The sequence below is a fragment of the Drosophila willistoni genome (genome assembly GCF_018902025.1).
Source record: "Drosophila willistoni isolate 14030-0811.24 chromosome 2L unlocalized genomic scaffold, UCI_dwil_1.1 Seg139, whole genome shotgun sequence".
NCBI lineage: Eukaryota > Metazoa > Arthropoda > Insecta > Diptera > Drosophilidae > Drosophila > Drosophila willistoni.
In genome coordinates this window covers 269,772-288,310 of record NW_025814046.1, presented here as the reverse complement: position 1 = coordinate 288,310, position 18,539 = coordinate 269,772, and the positions used below count along the sequence as shown (strand labels likewise).

The window sequence follows — 18,539 nt, the reverse complement described above, 5'->3', positions numbered from 1 at the left end:
AAATATAAATATATATTTTATAATATTCATGGTTCTCAGAATAGAAACAAAAAATTAATTTAAAAAAGGTGTCGACAAAAATGGTTATCTATTTTTTACTTGGTGACAGATCGCTACAGAATGTACTTTTTAGTGTAACTTTATTTCTTTTTAAAAAAAAAAAAGATGTCGATTTTATAAAAAAAAATGGTGTCCCTTTTTAATTGCGAGGCAGTGTATATAGAACATAATTTACAATTTACGCAAACAACTCGATCAAACTAATTGGTTATTGTCTAAAATAAATTTTTTGTGATGAAAAGAAATAGATTAAAATTCACAAAATGTTGGATCATATAATTCTTTTTATTTTTTAAAAAATTATTAACAAAATTTTGAATTTGTTAAAAAACCTTTGTGAATACATTTGAGTAATAAAGAGTGATGCAAATATGAATTATACCTATATAGAGGGCTTGATGTCTCGTTAAACCAGTTTGCATTATGGCACCAGATTTTGTATTTTGGTGTTTATTGCTCTCCAAATATACCTCAATGTCACGATTAGGCAATTTTATCAATTGCTTGAAATGATTAAAACCTTCACGATCACCCATAAATAAATATTCACGCATTTTCGCAATTACATTTTTATCCGGAAATTCTATGATCACATCCATGCGATTATATTCAATAGTAGCCTGTTGGCCATTGAAATGCAGAGTTTCATTCTGTTGTATATTAAAAGCACGGGGCTCTATTTCATAAGAAAAGCCCTCACCTACCATACGAAATTTTTCATTGAAAACCTCCAGGGAATGCCCATTATTATTAAGATATCCATAATGAGGAAATGTGACAAAAATATAGTTTTTTCCTTCAGTTTTATAGAAGCTTTCTGCTTGGTTTTCATGACGAGAATTTTCTTCATGATGATAGTGTTCCTCTTCACTAACACTTTCAGTATGTATTCCCGGATTATGGCCACTTTTATAATGAACTAAACCATCACTTTTAGCTTGGTTTGCATGATGATAAGTTTCCTCTTCACCAACATTTCCAATATGGCTAGTATGATGATAGTTATCCTCTTCACTACCATTTTCAGTATGTATTCCCGGATTATGGCCACTTTTATAATGAACTAAACCATCACTTTTAGCTTGGTTTGCATGATGATAAGTTTCCTCTTCACCAACATTTCCATTATGGCTAGCATGATGATCCTCTTCACTAGCATTGTCAATATGTTTTCTCGGACTATAATGATCTAAGCCATTATTATATCCTTCCTGCGGTTCAGTGTGATTCCCTTCAAAAAAAAGAGGAAAATGAATAAAGTTATTATTCCTGGCTTGTTAAGAAAAAATATACCATAAACACCGCTGGCAATCAGTCCTAGTGTTAACAGAGCGCTAGTCAATCCCATTTTAATTTTCTGACTATATCAATGCAATCAGAGAGACTCGCCTTTTATACGCCCTGTGTCTTCTGTCCCTACTCTATCGAGGGAATTACCAATTACTCATCTTAATCTTATCTATAATTTAAAAAGTTTTACTTGGAATAGCTTTGAAAATGTATACATATTAATAGGTTTACGAGTACAATGTAAAATCAGGTAAACTTAGTCTATTTTATGAACTAGCCGTTGTAGTAAAGTTTTTATGTCTATTTCCTAAATAAATTAACTAATAAGTCATTGCGACGAAACGTCCTCCACTAAATTAATTACTTTTTGAATGCGAGTCACCGATTTTGATCAATTTTTGAAGATTAAGAAGATTGTATATCCATTAGCCATTTTCGAAGTAAATTTCCTTAAAAACCTAACATTTTCTTGTCACTGTAAGGGTGCAAGATATAAATAATGATTTAATTATAAAATTTCTAAACTAATTTACCCCACCCGATATGAGCTATACTTTCAAGTCGATGGTCCTAATTAAGCAATTAGATTTATATTTTAAATACTTTCTAATAAATAAATATTAAAAATATAGGCATAACAGATTTAGACTATCCATTTAAAGATCACTGATAATTTAAATTGTCGCCGTTTTTAATTAAGTACAAATTTAAACTGCATTTGGGTCGAAATTTACGTAAAAATGTAGTTCAGTTAAACAAAGAATTGATTCAATTAGTTTGTGACAATATCTATTGCAATTATTCACATTTATATTAAATTAAAATTTAATTGTATTTAACAAATGTGACATTGTAGCCAATTAGAAACATGCAATATATGATTATTACCATATATTCTCTACATTATAAGTATAATAAAAAAAGATATATTTATTAATTGCATTTAATAATTCGTTCTGGCTACAATGTTTCCTTTAAGTCTTCTCATATTGTGGGGTCTGGTCATCGTTTCCTGGGTAATGATAACCGTTTTCAAATTTAATTACAATTTAGTAACTTTCTTTTAATTAGGGTTCAGAACCAAAAAACTACGATGTGCGACTGGACTCTTTGAGTATATTGCCAAGTGAAAGTTATAGTATAGCCATTAACAATTTGCGTAAAATGGGACGTCAACGTAATATTAATGGCACAGTTACTATACTCGAAGATCTGGATAATGAACATTTTGAACTAACATTCGATACATATGCTGATTCAATTGGCAATGGTGATTATAAGTTTGTGCCCCTCACCATGCCGAGAAGGCCAATTTGCGACTTTCTTAAGGCTTCGATAGTAACCTACATGGAGCAGTATGGATACACTTTAATATACAATGTTAATACCGATTTTCACTTTGATGGCTCACAATGTCCCATTCCCAAGGGCATGTATTATTTCAAAAATGTTTCTATTAATACTGATGGTTGGCCCTTAATAATGCCAATGGGATATTTCAAAGGTATAGGCACCATTTTTAAGGATAACCAAACAGTTGGAACCATCAATTGGGAATACAAAGTTGAATCTAAAGATGGTATATATAAATATTTTAGCTAATCTTGTTAATTTTTTAAGTTTGTTGTCAAAAATTAGTTTAAAGTAGTCTATTTAAGTCATTGTGGTTTATATTAAAGACGGAAAAAGGTATATCACCTCGACTTAATGATAATAAAGAAGATATATTGTTAATGGAGTCGAAAACGTGATCTTCTCTCCGTTAAAACATCTGACTAAAGTAAAATACCCTCTGTAAGTTTATTAGAAATAAATAACTAAAAACACTTCAAAAAGCTTAAAAGTTATGCTGTCAATTTATGCATCAAACTATTATTCTACTTTCAATTTGTATAGATAAAGTTGACTCCAATAGAATTCTCTAAAAATTTGTTGAATACCTTTTGTGTTAGTTTTATTATACCTTAATATTTGGCTTCGTCTTGACTCTAAAAAATATTTTATTTATTCTCCCTCTAAAGATTAAAGAAGAGGTAGACTCTTGTGATGTCATTTACTTTTATTTTACAAAGAAAATTTAATACCTCAAAATCAAGTTTATGCAATTGGATAACAAATAAATCGCATTTATTTGCCACAAAATGAAACTTTTGCATCAATCGAAAAGTTTTAACATTATTTTTGTCTATTTGATTTGGGATTCTTTTTTTCTTATTTTATGCTTTTGTTGCATGTATTGGTAGTAGTTGGGCGTATGTGTATATTGCATTTTGTAGGCATTTACCAGGCCTGAAACAAATATTGAATTATCCAATGTTTTGTGAAAAGTTTGCCAATTGCCAGGCAATTTAGATGCCGAAAGAGTAAAAGAGTCGGAAAAGAGAGGAAGAAAGGGAGGGAAGGAAAGGTTGTTTACTAAATTGTCAACTGGAAATGATGTATGCAATTTAAACAAAATTATTTATGTGCGAAGATTTTTCAAATATTTATACTATGTTCAGCATATTTGTGGATACATTTTTGGGGATTTTCACATAGAAACAAGAGAGGGACAGACTAAAAAGAGGAATGCGAAATTTTTAATTAAATCTACTTGAATTTCAATTGAGTTTTACATTTTACAAACATATATACAATATTGTGTGACGATATTCTCAAATTCCTTTTATTGTTAGTTTTTTTTTTTTTTTTGCTGCACGAAGCTTACTTTCCGTTTCCTGAATTTTCATTTCGCTTTCATGACTGTGGCTCCATCTTGATAAAAAAAAAAAAATAGTAGAATATACGAAATGAAAAAAAAGAAGCCAAAACAAAAGCGGAAGCAAAGATTTTTGGGTGACTAAACAGGAAGTCGAAACTTTTGAAGTTTTGCCACACAACACGACACGGAAACTGACAAGAAGATGAAAAAAAAAAATAAACAAATGAAATGAATTTGATTTTTTAAAAAGAGAAGCCGACTTTGTAATTACCTTGTATAAGTTAACAAAGTGTTTTACCTTTTTTTTTATTGTAGGTATATATGTTCGTAATGTTGTCATAGATGGAACAATATTGTAGCCCACATTACCACCTTAATTTTGAACTTATTTTATAATTTTGCAGTTACCCTTCATCAATTATAGCGTACGTTATACATAACTTTACACTTTTATCCCTTTATGTATGCTTTAGAATTTAGACAAGCGCCCAATATACTCGTTTTTATAAAGCGTTGCTGGGAGAAACAATTTTTGCAGAAAAATATTGTTGATTTAGCCTTTTGGACCCACCACAAAGTTGACAAACTGGGTCGAAAAAATTATCATCCTACTCATTGATTCTCTTTATGTAGCTGGCGCCTAAAAGTATGTGCTTAATTTTCTCCCACTCTTTGTCATTGGGGGATTTTGTAAGCTTTCATCACTTTCAAGCACGCGACACTTTCAATCATCTTGAAATTTCACAAAATTTAAATATTTACAAAAGTTTATTAATGTGAGTATAAGCAAGACACCTTGAAGGCAGCGAAAACAATTATAATTATTTATTATGCGACAGTTTCTCTGTGCGCGCATGTGTGTGTGTGTGAGTCCTTTGCCATTTCTTTTTTGTTTGCCATCTTCTACCATCCGTCGTTCCCTTTTTGTGCTCTTGTTTCGTTGCAGTTGGCGAAACGAAAGCGAAACGAAAACTGTCGCGGGAGTTGGCCATAAATCATTTATGCAGCAGACTCACGCATACTTTCGCACACTCATATGTACATATATATGTATGTATGCTGAGGGTACAAAGTGGCATAAATCAACTTACACACACGCACACACACATGCACTCTGAGAAGAAGCGAGACAGAGCGTTAGAGCGAGAGAAACGTGCCCTGCAGTCATATGCAGAACTTGCAAAGACTTTTCCCCAAAGTAAAAGTAAAAAATCGAGGAAAGCGCAACAAAAAAAAAAAGTGCAGCAAAACTTACGCGCTTCGCTTCGTCGCCTCACCCACCAAACCCAATCACGCCCCTACGCCCTTTTCCACATTGCTCAAACGACTGCATGTCAGTGCCTTGTGTGTCTTTTGATAAGCACAGTTGAAGCATTTCCACTTCAGGGGAAGGCGCAACTCGAGTTCAGCAGCCAAAGAGAAACTGTAGCATAAGCTCAGGCACTTTTTTTTTGGCAGGGGACAGCTGCAAGAAAGAACAAAGAGAGAAAAAAAAGAAGTTTATTGGCAGTTGTTGAAGTGCATTTGTGTGTGTGTGTGCAGGGGCATAGTGCAACTTTTGCTCGTTGAATTTAATTTCTTGCTTATGTCTGTGTGTGTGTGTGTGTGCCTGTGTACCACGGTGATTCCATCTTCACATCGGGGTACGATTAGATCGCGAATCGAGCCAGGGAACTCTAAAGAAAAAGAAAACTGCACTTGCTAAACAACTAAAACTGAAACTGTCTTTGGCTTCTTTGCCATTTTTTTTTTTTTTTTTGTTTATGCTGTTGTTTGCATTGCTCAAAGAACAAAAGAGACATTTTCGAGTGTGATTAAAAGATTTCGCTTTAGTTATAATATAAAACGTGTGATTTGAGCTGAAAGTTTGCTTAGTTTCGCCTTATTAACATTAAGCTAATTTGTATTTAATACCTGTGCGTCAACAATTTTCTCTTAGTACTTAAACTAACCTTTTTTAAGAAAGAGAACTACACATTGATTAACTTGGTGTTCTTCCTTATACTTAAAAACTTAATAAAGTAACTACTTATCATATTTTCCCCATATTTCTTGTGCCTCCCAAAATTTGCAATGGATGGCCAAAAATAACCCAAATCTATATGCTAAAATTCCCTGTAGAGCCAAAGGGTCAGAAACAGATAGAGAAACAGGAAAAATGTTAAATGTGTGAAACAGTTTTCCATCATTTCCTCTTACAAAAAAAAAAAAAAAAAGTGCTCATTGCCCCAAAGCAGTAAGAGAAAAAGCGAGAAAATAAAATTGGTTACATATGACTGTTGGCTTTTGGCTGCCAACATTGCCAGAGCGTACGCAACTTCCCTTGCCCCAGAGCCAAGTAGCGACATTTTTCGTATGTTTATCCAACTTCCGTCGATTTACAAAATTATAATTGCAAGCGCACACACACACACACACACACACACAGACTGAGTGTGAGGTGGATGGGTTGGTGGAGGGTCTGAAGCTGTAGCCGTTGTGTGGAGAACTGGTTTGATGTTACGTTTACAATGCACTTCCGCCCCATTGTTGTTTTGCATGTTGTCATAGCACAACCAACATCAGCAGCAGTAGCAGCATGGCGAGAAGAGCAGGCAGACATATTACTCATACGCAATGGTGGGCGTGCAATGTTGACAATCACACGGACATAAATTCTTTCCTCCTTTCAACTTCCATTTTTTTTCGCTCTCTCTCTCTCTCTGTCTGTGTATGTGTGTTTGTGTGTTGCCACTAATGTGCCACGCCTTCTCTTGTGTATTTGTGTGTATGTGTGTGGCAGGGCAAACGCGTAAAGTTGAAATGACAATCGAACAACAATGGTTTGAAATAAAGATGAGGTGGATGGGTAAACGGGCGAAGGGTAGCCAGTCAAGTGTGTGGGTGTTGGTGTTGCACGGCTTGGCTTGGCTTGGCTTTTCTTTTTGCCCCATAATAACAACAGCTTGCTGCAACAATGCAACGTGACAACTTCCGTTGCATGCGCCTGCTTGCCTGCCTGCCGGGCACAAAGGAAAACGAATCGCTCAAAAACTGTAACGGAATCGCATTGTGCTAACAGAAACAGCACAAAAAACAACAGAACACAAAACAGCAAAAACAGAAAAAAAAGAAAACAACTTAAAAAAAGAAAAGAAAAACATTGAAAATGTTTTTTCCTGCTTGCAAAATCTCCACTGGGAATATAACAATTTATTGTGCTTCACCTGAGTTATGTATATATATATATGAATGTTTATGCAAATATATGTGGCAAATCAATTAAAGTTGACCATTTTGTTGGTATGTGTGTGTGTTTGTATGGCAATTCGATTAATTAGATTTCGTTTTGATTCATACGCCCTGTGGTACGCCTCATGCAATTTCATTTAATTATGCAAATTAGCGCATAGGCAAATTCATTTATAAATTTATGGTTTTCTGAAAATATATACATTTTATTTAACTTTCCTTTCCATTCATCCACAATTATCATAATCATCATCATCATTATTTGTTTCCTCAGCGTATTCTTCGATTTCCATCTCAGTTTCATATTCAATCAATGGAAAATTGTTGGCAAATGCACATAAAACCAATTTGAAGCTATACGAACATTGTTCATCCTCAGCATTCGTCATGCAAGTGGCAATAGCTTCACCTGTTTCCGTATTACTGATATTCATCAGCTGCAAATCCATTTTGCCTTGTTCATTTAACCATGGCCTTGGTTGTCTCTCTAATTGACAGTGAATATTACATTTATATCTCCATTCGACTTTCTCATTAAGAATATTTTTCAAATTCTCAAATAACTCAAATTGCTCATACTCATCTAAGGTTATATTATTTTGGCTTAAACAGTCATCAAAATCATCGATAGATTCATCAAGGAAATCAAATGGGTGAGCCTAAAATGAATTTTATGGGAAAAATTAATGTTAATTGTATGTTGTGGCTTCGTTAATGGGGTAAGATGAAGGAGATTCTATGTGTGTCATAGGCAGATCTAGGCCTAGAAAATTTATAAATTTTCGTGTGCATATTAACCTTAAAATTGTCTATAAACAATGTTTTCCTTGAGAAATATTATCTATATATAAATATGGACTTATAATTCCAAGTATCACAAAACATTAACATTAATTATACGAGTCGTTTTTCTTTTTCAGAATATATTAAAATTAAAAACAGATAAATAAATATATTAGCCAGTGCTTCACCTTTTTTGTTCTTTTATTATCTTGAATTAATTTTTTTCCGAATCTCAACTTAACAATTGATAAGTATTTAATTTTGATTTTGTTCTATTAAAGCCGTCCAGATATAACTCGAATTTTAATGCAAGTTTAATGCAACTAAAATTTAGGAAACTTCTTTTTAATTGAAGAATTTTTATTTAAGAACATTTACTTTTCAATGGAGAAAAAGTGCCTGAAATTTATAGCCTACAGAGGACTCTTAACAATATCTTCAACCAGTTTTGTAGAGTATATTTATCTATTACATGTGGCTATAATCTATCTTTAACAGGAACGAAAAATCAAATCAAAAGAATATTGTAAAACCTAACTTGAATTAAAATTTTAATAGGTCCATACTTTAGAAGTGTGATGACATCAAGTCTAAGATAAGATTTTCTATATATGGTCGCAGCTTTAAAGGTCAAACTTCAATCAAATTCCATTAAGTCCAAACTTTACAGATATGATTAAATTAAGTGCCTCCCTATATAAAGTGAAACTTTTGAAAGGTTAAAAAAAGATTGACTTTGTTTATTCTCCCTGTACATTCTTCAGAGGCGCAAAAATAAAAACCAATATATATTTACCTAGATTTCAGTATAAGAATTTAACTAGCTCACCTTTGTTAGGCTAAAACAAAGACCAATTAAAATAAGTCCGACTAGTGTTGTGATTGCTAGCATTGCTACTTACTAACTAAATGCTAGTTAGACAATTTGTTTTTTTTGTACGATTTCCAACCAGTTTAACCAGTTTTACTGTTTTGCTTTTATTTTATAATTTTTTTAACTTACATATAATTACAATTTTTCCGTCTTATTCATCTGTTTGTTTAATATTTTCCATATAACAAAGTAACATATTGAATGCATAATCACATTTTTCCAATTTACCATTATCATATTCAGTTTTACAGTCAATAATGATCTGACGATTGGTTTCATTTAGTTTCTCGTAGTTATCAATGCGATCTGCATCTAGAAATCCTTTGTCATCGAGTAAATCGAATTTCTCGGCCATACAATGAGTGAAACATTTCAATCTCATGTCAACATTCTCCAAATCTTCCAAAGAATCGCTATAGTCACCCTGATTTGACCATTCCTCAAACTCTAGGGCAGTTAGATTATTTGCAGTCAGACATGAGTGGATCAAAGCATTATGCTTCTTTTCAGATTCATCAGACTATAATTATGCACATAATATAAAATTGTTCATAATAATTTATTCTATATTTACTTACCTGTATGGCAACAGCCATTAAAGCAACTATAACTATTAGATATGTTTGCCACATTTTTTATATATTAACTTTTAGAATCAACTTTAATAGCGGAATAGACATTAAGATATACTTGAAGCGATGTTTCACGATTGGCAAGCAACAGAGAACTACTCGTTAATGCAAGTTGTTTGCCATTTTTATAAAATATCATGATGCACTCCATTTAATTATTTATTTCACCTTACGGTTAATTCACTGTTTATCTATTTAATTAGTTGTTGTTACTACTTTAGTAACTTGAAGCCCTGATCTCTCTGTTTAACACGATATCGAAGCCCATGTAAGCTCAATTAGAACTGCAACAAAAAAATGATTGCATTTCATTTTATTTCAAAAACAAAAGGAAAAAAATTCATTAATTTTGCATTAAAGATCACAGTTTGGTAAACAAATTAATTGTTGATTTAGTTCAGGCAATCTTTTTAATTGAAATTATATTAATTAAAACAATTGTTTTTGTTTTCTTAGTTTTTGCATTATTTTTGATGGAAATACCATGGATGTTATTGTCTGTAGATGTTTGAAAATTGTTATTACTTCAAAATAAGTAGTTAATCGTTATTTGTTTTTAAATTTTTTATCTGGATCTGTCAAATTCTTCTAATATATCCAATAATTATAGTTTATAAATTATCTATATAAATGGATACTGCAAATCAAGTTAAACAAATCAAATTGCAGTTTAGTTAAAATTCAATAAAAAATGGTCAAAATTGTACAACAGATAAAAATCGGCATTGAAAACTTGGATGTTGGCTTCTGGCAGAGAAAAATTCGCGATAATTTGTGAGAATCTTAAACTCTAGACATGAAGGAAATTGCACATTAGTATTCATTATAGTTTAACTGGGTTTTCTTTAGTTTCAATGAGCTTGCGGTAGCTAACATCATCACCTGGCACCACCTTGAAAGCATCAGAGCAGAACGTGACGTGTTTTGCAATTTTTATATTCCATTTCAACCAATGCGCCAATGTGATTCATTATAGATTATTTGATATTATCAAATAAAACTGAATAAAGCAAATCTATTTTAAACAACACGTTATTAATTTAATTGAATTCTTGATAAAGCAGAGAAAAATCCACATATTTTCTCTACTTGTTTTACAACTTATCTACATAATTATTTTGATTCCCAAAAAATTCGTTGTAAAATCAACAGAAAGTAAATATAAAGATGACAAAAACTAAAGAAAACTAAGAAAACAAACAAAACTGGAAAAAAAATTAGGAATAGAGAAAGAAAAGCACGCGCCAAAAACTCACGTAAATTTCATTTTATACGCAGTGAAATTCGCATAACATTTCCTGTCAACATATTTTGCAACACTTTGGTGCAAAAATGAAGCGACAACTGCAAGGGCAAGAGCAGCTGCTAAGGACAGGAGGAAAAAGGGGCAAAGGGAAAAGCTACTACCCATACACAAAGCAACGACAAATTGGGCTGACAACGGCAAATGGGTAGGTTAGGATCCTCATCCTAGGTGAAGGTGGCATTCCTAAGAACCCAACAACAGAGCCACCAATTTCGAACTACTCTTTGCCACCCTTTACCAGCCCCTCTCCTCCCTCCCTTCGCTGTAGTCTATACTTTGCTCCCTTGACTTGACAACAAATGAAAATTCCAAGAATATTCACATTCGCAGTGAGTTTTGGCTTTTGTGGCTCTGTCCGCTGTTTACTTCGCTTCTTCAGTTATTTACGGCCTGCAAAATTTTCTGTAGTTTCTTTTTCTATTTTTCAATTTTTATTTTAGTCTTGTTTTGTTTTTTTTTCTTTGCTTTGGCTTGTTGCCAAAAGGGAAATATGTGTAGTGAAAATTGCACATTTTTATGGTCTCAACTGGAGGTGCTAAACTGTGTTGTCCTTTGGCTAAAATCCTCTACCTCTCTGGTTTGCTTTTGATATTTGGTTTTACCCCTGTTTAATTGCATTGCTCATCCATTAATTTATGATTTGCCCTGGGAAAACATTAGAAACATTTGACACTAATTAGATGGATCGATGACATAGCAGGGAAACGGTTACTAGTATGTGCAAACAATATTTCGCAACTGAATTTCAATGAAACCAGCAATATGCTATTTCTAGTTTCATATAAAATCCGATAATTTCCCCAAGTTACATGTTACTCATCATGTGACAGTATTTTGATGGAAATGAAATGTGATGAATTTAATATTTTCTATGAGCGTTAATTAGTCTTTTGGATTTGTGATGACTAACTTGAAATGAAGAAATTTAAATGAGATTTTGGAAATATGTAGTAATTTTATTTTAGTTTTATTTGAGAATTTTAAGTACTTTAATTAAGTTTTTGTTGTCGAATAGATAAAAGTAACGATAAGCATAACAAATCGAGCAAAAATCGCAAGTCTTTTGATCATATCTATGGTCTTTAATTACTGTCGAACCAGCTCATTTCTCGATTCGGATGCCATCGTGTAAAATCGCTTCTTTCGTCCTTTCTCGATACTCATTATCAAGGGCTGGCTGAGCGGAAATGCCAGATCCAATTCCACAAATAGATGAATCTTTATCAAACTAAACTTACCCAGTCGGTGGCTCAGTGGAGATCTACCCAATGAATCATTTTATTGAATGTTAATCAAGAAATTTGCTTAAAGGGTTTAACGAAATTACAAGTATATATGATAATATAAATGTTGAATTTAATGTCAGCAGGGTGTTATTAGTAATGAACAAAATCAGAGATATATAGTCCACTCACTTCTTTAGGAATTGAGAAAGCGTAAATGCCGTGAGAACTGACTTGTAATTTGACTCTTGCTCATCTCATCGAACAGCACCTCTATCATTCATTTTAAACTATTAGATTCGATTAACTCAATGGGCCCTTTGATTCATCAAAAAAAAAACGTTGTAGTATTGATTGTTAATTACAATAAGTAATTGTTTATTAATTTTTAAATCTTAGTTGATGTCTCTCAATCTCGTTTTAAAATAAATTTTCCCACTTGCGTTCAAAGTGTTCGACCTTTAGACAAAACGACTTACAATTAGACATAAAGGCGATTTACACGTGAGAACAATTGGGAAAACTAGAACTGGTCTGAATATTTATTTTTATCGTAAAAAAAAGGGAAATTAGTTAAATAATGGATAGCTGGAAAATTGATATGGCTTACAGTGAAATTACCTTAGGTGATAAGCACCGATTTACCTAAGGGATATTCAATCAAAAAGGCTGCGAATATATCGGTTTAACACTTTTTTTAAAGACTTCATGTGTTTAATGAGTTTTTATTATTTAAATTTTTCCTCTTTAGATTTGAATCTACTTATATAGAACACAATTCATCACAAATATCGACAGCAAAAAGCAATTGCAATTGTCCTCTCGAAATTAAAGCCTTTAAAAGGCTTCAATTTCCACTATATCCCTAAAACGTGCTTCATTGTACTATATGAAATTTAATAAAAAAATTAGTTAAATCAAAATAATATATGTACCAATTACTTTCAATTACAAAAACACCATAATAAGTTGGCAACAATGCTGATGATGGAACAAGCTTGTATTTTTATACCATATAGATACATATGTACATATATGTACATATATTGTAGATGCTCAACATGACAATGACTGAAGGGTGAGAGATATATATTTCGCTTTTGTTTTCTTCTTCTTTGCAAGAAATATGGAAAAACAAAAACTTTGTGTAATAAAAATAAATAGCATACATCATATTCAACATGCATGGCACGTATTTTGCATGCACTATAGATGCCACGCCCACATTCTCCCGGTCACGTTTTGGCCATGCACAAAAGGAATTTCACTAGACATGCAAAATATGTAGGAGGTAGTGCACGAGATGGAGAGCAGTGGGAGCAGAGGAGAGCGACTGAAGTGAAGAGAGAAAGTTAAAAGCATATTTTTGTAGCCAAAATGCATCCTTGTTAAGTCAGCTCAGCGAGGGAGATCAGAGAGAGAGAGAGAGAGAGAGATAGAGAGCAGTTCAACTTGGACAATGGACTTAATTAATTGCCAAAAATTTTCAAGACAAAAACCTGGTTGAAGTTACTAAGCAGTTTACATTTATCAATTAGCCCAGCCAACAAAAAAAAAAAAAGAAACAAACGAAGCCAGACAGAAGGAAGCCGGGTCCTTGAGCAGGACATTACAGTGTGAGCCAAGTTCATTGAAATAACAGTTAAGACGATGGCCTCGTCAAAATAAACACTTGCCAACTACCCAAGAAAGCTACACACACCAGAATAGAATGAAGAGCGGTAAGGGAAATGTAGTTACAGTCTCAGACCATTCAGCTGAATGCACTCTGAAATGTCCTTTGGCCATGGATGGCAGCTGCATCCTGCTGCCTGCCGGTTGGCTGACGGCCATTCGCGTTGCAAAAATACTTGTACCATCTCCTTCCCTCTTTCTCTCTCTCTCTCGTCTACTTTTATTATTTTTCTGCCCCGTCGGTAATTGCAAAATTTTAATTAAATGTTAAGTGTGTCCAGAGTACGACTTTAAGCGCTCATAATTGTAGACGGTAGTTTGTACTACCATCGGAGTCGAGGTCGGTGGGGTAAACCAGAAATAGCCTTCTAGCCCCTTTCCTCATACAATGACACACTTGACTCCTACTGTTAGTTCGTTGTTTTGTATGAGCTGTGGGGGTGGGTGTGGGTGGTGTGCAAGTGCTGGACTTTGGTCATTTTTAACTTTCCGTGCGATTTGCACGCTTCGTTGCATTTTGTGACAATTTTTACTTAACCATTTTTAATGGACTTGCCATTGTGGTCCATTGGCTATGAGAAGCGGCAATTTAAATCTTTAGTTTTTATTGAAATTTTTCAATGTTTTATTTCTTTTTAATTTTTGGTTTTTTGAACTTTTATTAACTAGTTTTGTGTGTAAAGCAGCATATCAAAATATCTCTCTAAAAACTTAAATCTTCTTTTTGATATTCAGTTAATGCTGTAATTTTACAACACCAAAGCTTACAATTACAAAATTACCATATTTTAGTAACTAAAATATGAAGTTTGTAAAAAATTAATATCACAAAATTAAAGAAATAATACCATTTTCACATTCAGTTTTAACTTATATAAAACACTAATCAATCCAATTTGACAATCTTTATTCCTAATCAAATTAATGTTGTTGTTATGTAAATTCAAGCCATTATAGTTTAATTTTTTTGTTAAAATCTTTTGAATGAAGCGAGAAACTAAAATTGAAGTGAAAATGTCTTTTGGGTTTGTTAAGCTAAAATTGAAATACTATTTGGAACTTCAAATGTCAGAACTATAAGTAGTCTTAGTCTGGTTTAGCAATTTTAAATGGTTGCCTTTTAAGTTCTCGTTGCTTCTTACATTACTTAAAAAGGTAAAACTGAGTTGTAAAATAATTCATTTCGACTACAATTTCCTACTTCATATCCCTCCTCTTTTTGTGATTGATTCAATTTGAAAGAAATTTCTTAATTCCCAAGATACAGAGAAACCCTCACCACGTTTTTACATAATCATTATTTCATTATCATTTTATATATCTCTATTTGAACGATGTAGGCAAAAGAAATAAAAAAAAACTTTACAAAAGTTGAGTTTCATCTATTAGCATTTCGAAAGGAATGCGTAATCTATTTGTAGCATTGGCATTTTAAAATCATCTGATTTTGTTTTGTTAATAGTAGAATTTGAAAATAAAGTAGTTATATATAAATTAAAAACATTTCAACCGTACATATTATGATAGAGATTCGTCAACCACTTCTATTATCCGACTTATTTCTTTCTTATCTCGGCTTACTATATCTCTTATTTAGCAGAATTTATCGAATTTATGTAAAGTTTTTCAACAGTTCCCACGAAAACCCAAAATTTTTTAAACTTCTTAGTCAAAAGTTGCATATATTTTGTTAACATTTTGGATATTTTCTATATCTATGAATTTTAGAGTATTTCAACATTGCCTTTTCAATATTAAACCTTTTTGTATATGTACATATTTCCTTCTCGTTCCTTTTTTCACTGGCCGACGCGGCTAAAATTTTTCAGGCTTGTAGCTTAAAGTTTTGAGCTTAGTTCTCGTGTGCGACTAGTTAGTTTTATTTTATTTGACCAACACACAAAAGATAGATAGATAGATAGTAGACACACACACACACACACAGACATTCAGACAGAAAGAGAGGTGAGGTTGGAGTCGTGGGTGGATAAGCGGTACGACGTTACCGTTAACTAAAAATAAACCGAGTGTTAAACGTGGCTTACACGTTTGGTCATTTTTATTGCCAGTCTGGTCCGTCAGCCGTGAATAATCGCATTAGTTGTGAAATTAAAAATTACAAAATAGAAGAGATAAATCCCCCTAGCCGGTAGGTAAGCCCTTTTGTTACCAGAAAGGCAAAACTATTAACTCGGCAAACCTAAGCAACTAAAAAGAAAAGAGCAAAAAAAATAAGCAAACCCAAAAAAAAAAAGAATAGGAACTTTTCATTTTGGGTGCGTATTTGTAAAGATTTACTGCTAATTGAATTGCTACGTAAGGATAAAAGGGTAAAAAATTAGTTAATCTTCTACTCAAATTTAATGTTCTGGAAGTAGCTTAAAAAGAGAAAGAAGCCCAAAAAAAAATTGTATTATGGAAACTAATCTAAATGACTAACGACTTTTGGAGGTGTTATAAAGGATTTGAAAAACTAGTTCAAATTAAGCTAATTTACCTTAAATTAATCAGATTTCACGGTGTCATCTGAGGATACAAATGATGTTGACTGACATATGTAAGGGTCGCTTAATAAGTAACGCAATAAATTGTGTCAAATTGTGTTAAAGGGTCAAATTTACATTATCGTTTAGACCTTTTACATTGTTTACTTTGTCTTTTGTCATACTTAGCAATGCATAACTTGAGAAATACTAAAGTAACTCTGCTAAATTAGTGGTTAGTGGCGAAAAAGGAAACTAAAATCATCAAACCTTTCTATTTTGAAAATCATTAAGCATAGGAAAATAGGTCTAAAAGATAATGCAATTCTTTATATATTAATCGTAGTTCCTAGAAATGTTCAGCAAATTGTCATTAGTTAGATCTATTTAGAGATATAAAGATATGGCAACGCTATAGAAAACTCAAACAAGACTACACTGGACTACATAGGACTATACAAAGTTTAGTCCAAGTTGTTTTGATATTTTTCGAATTTTAGACTTTTAAGTCTTAGAATGACTTGAACATTATTTGATATTAAAAACGTACACGTACGTAGCATACTTTAAGGAACTGCATAATTAAGCAACATAATCCGTTTAGTTTTAAATACCTTTAATATCAATTATTCACCGCAACTAATTGAATTAATTACAACTTTGTTCACACCTTTAAACATCTCCGATGTCATAACAATTTTCAACTTAAATACATAAAAATTTAATAACATACCTTAAGGAACTGCAGCTTACAAATAGTAAAATCAATTATTTACCGCAATTGATTGAATTTCTAATAAATTTTCTTACAGATTAAATGAAATTGATTGATTTTCATCCACATTGATGCCAGCTACTTGTGCAAATTTCTTTATCAACTACAAAAGAAAAGGGGTGAGTTAGTTTGTTATTATTTTCCTTCATAATCCCCAAGTAAAAGGGTGGTAGGGGATTAGCTTTCCCTTTGTGCCTTAAAGTTTAATCAAAGTGTTGGAAATAAATTCTTCAATCGTTTAACATTCTTACTGACAATTTACACAAATAATTGCATTCCATTGGACTTTTTCACACTAGCAGACTATTACAAGGTACTCAACCAGTTGCTGTTGTCTGGCTTTTTGTATATATATACGTATATATAGTAAGCTTTATATACCTTTAGTTATTGTTGTGCAACATCATTTTTCTCAAGATTTTTTCATCTGCTGGCTGAAAGTTGCAGTTGCTGCAGCGGCTGCTGACCATGATGACGATGTCTTTTTCTCCATTTTCTTGCCATTCTTTTTGTTATTCTGCTTCCTTTTCCTTGAAGTTGGGTGTAAATTTAAATCAAATCTTCGATGAAAAGAGAGAGACAGAGAAATGCCGAGGCGACGAGGCGAGGAAATCAATTTCTTTTGTGTGACATTTGAAAGGTTTCGAATGATTTTCAATTGTTGTTACTGCATTGACAATTCTCTCCTGCAAGTCGTCTTTTATATACAGTATAGTATATACAATACGTATGAGCTTCATAATCCGATTTTGGTGTTAAATCATTTCTTTTTTTCTCCCCTCTTTTCTTTCCTTTTCTTTTGCCTTCTCAGTGGCTGCTTAGCTTTTAAACTTGTTGGCCATGAGTTGAACTTTAACCCCCCGGACACGATGACGAGTTCGATAGACACATTGTTAGTTATGTTTTTTTTCTTGTTTGGTCTTCATAATGTTAAATTCTTTTTACTTAACCCTTTTGCCATACTCTTGGCAGTTAGATGGTTGATGGCAATGTCTCATTACTTGAGTGCTAAAATGGGTTTCCCTCTCTCTCTCTCTGTTTCTCTCACTGTATGTATTATTGTGTGGCAATTTTGGAGTGCGCTTTTTACAGTTTCTCTACTTAAAACAAGTGAGTAAAAAAAAAAAAAATCGAGGTCCTAGAAGTCCTTTGCTTTCAGCTTCAGCAAAAGCTCAGGTGCATGTTTCAGCCTCGTTTTGTGTTTTTGTGCTCTCCACCAAGCGTCATTGATGCTGACGCTGATGTCGCTGCAAAAAGAGTTCCTTCAGTCGGTTTTCCTCCTTGCACTGTACTGAGCTGTGCTCTCTCATCAAGCTGCCACTTGTCACATGGCAACAGTTTAGTTTTCCAACCACTTGCCAGTCGACGTCAACTCGTATACACACACACACACACACACACACACTCAAGTGCCGCCTCAAGTTGCACTCTTACATACAACAACAAAACGGAAATCAACACAGTGCAAAAAGTGCGCCCCAGTCGCCGGAGCAAATGAATAGCAAAA

General features: G+C 32.9%; 3 protein-coding genes across 3 annotated transcripts; all 3 read right to left on the bottom strand.

Moving 5' to 3' along the window:
- Window positions 1–340: 340 nt before the first annotated feature.
- LOC111518913 (histidine-rich glycoprotein-like) lies at window positions 341–1,408 on the bottom strand. Its single transcript, XM_023177125.2, has 2 exons — window positions 1,354–1,408; window positions 341–1,291 (listed from the first exon to the last, which is right to left on the bottom strand). Exons 1-2 carry the CDS (start codon window positions 1,406–1,408, stop codon window positions 384–386), a joined length of 963 nt encoding a protein of 320 aa, XP_023032893.1. The 3' UTR covers window positions 341–383.
- A 5,806-nt stretch (window positions 1,409–7,214) lies between these two features.
- Window positions 7,215–9,003, bottom strand: LOC6638355 (general odorant-binding protein 57b). Its single transcript, XM_002061577.4, has 2 exons — window positions 8,895–9,003; window positions 7,215–7,941 (listed from the first exon to the last, which is right to left on the bottom strand). Exons 1-2 carry the CDS (start codon window positions 8,955–8,957, stop codon window positions 7,510–7,512), a joined length of 495 nt encoding a protein of 164 aa, XP_002061613.2. The 5' UTR covers window positions 8,958–9,003; the 3' UTR covers window positions 7,215–7,509.
- A 20-nt stretch (window positions 9,004–9,023) lies between these two features.
- LOC6638356 (general odorant-binding protein 57c) lies at window positions 9,024–9,670 on the bottom strand. Its single transcript, XM_002061578.4, has 2 exons — window positions 9,518–9,670; window positions 9,024–9,459 (listed from the first exon to the last, which is right to left on the bottom strand). The coding sequence occupies exons 1-2, from the start codon at window positions 9,569–9,571 to the stop codon at window positions 9,091–9,093; spliced, it is 423 nt and encodes a 140-aa protein (XP_002061614.2). The 5' UTR covers window positions 9,572–9,670; the 3' UTR covers window positions 9,024–9,090.
- Window positions 9,671–18,539: the final 8,869 nt, after the last annotated feature.

What these genes read in the sequence shown, in the direction of transcription:
- LOC111518913 (XM_023177125.2), bottom strand. Translation starts at nt 1,408, where the DNA reads ATGGGATTGACTAGCGCTCTGTTAACACTAGGACTGATTGCCAGCGGT. An exon ending in GATTGCCAGCGGTGTTTATG is followed by an intron (nt 1,292 to 1,353) that starts GTATATTTTTTC and finishes TTTTTTTTGAAG; the next exon opens with GGAATCACACTGAACCGCAG.
- LOC6638356 (XM_002061578.4), bottom strand. Translation starts at nt 9,571, where the DNA reads ATGTGGCAAACATATCTAATAGTTATAGTTGCTTTAATGGCTGTTGCC. An exon ending in TAATGGCTGTTGCCATACAG is followed by an intron (nt 9,460 to 9,517) that starts GTAAGTAAATAT and finishes GCATAATTATAG; the next exon opens with TCTGATGAATCTGAAAAGAA.
- LOC6638355 (XM_002061577.4), bottom strand. Translation starts at nt 8,957, where the DNA reads ATGCTAGCAATCACAACACTAGTCGGACTTATTTTAATTGGTCTTTGT. An exon ending in TTTGTTTTAGCCTAACAAAG is followed by an intron (nt 7,942 to 8,894) that starts GTGAGCTAGTTA and finishes AATTCATTTTAG; the next exon opens with GCTCACCCATTTGATTTCCT.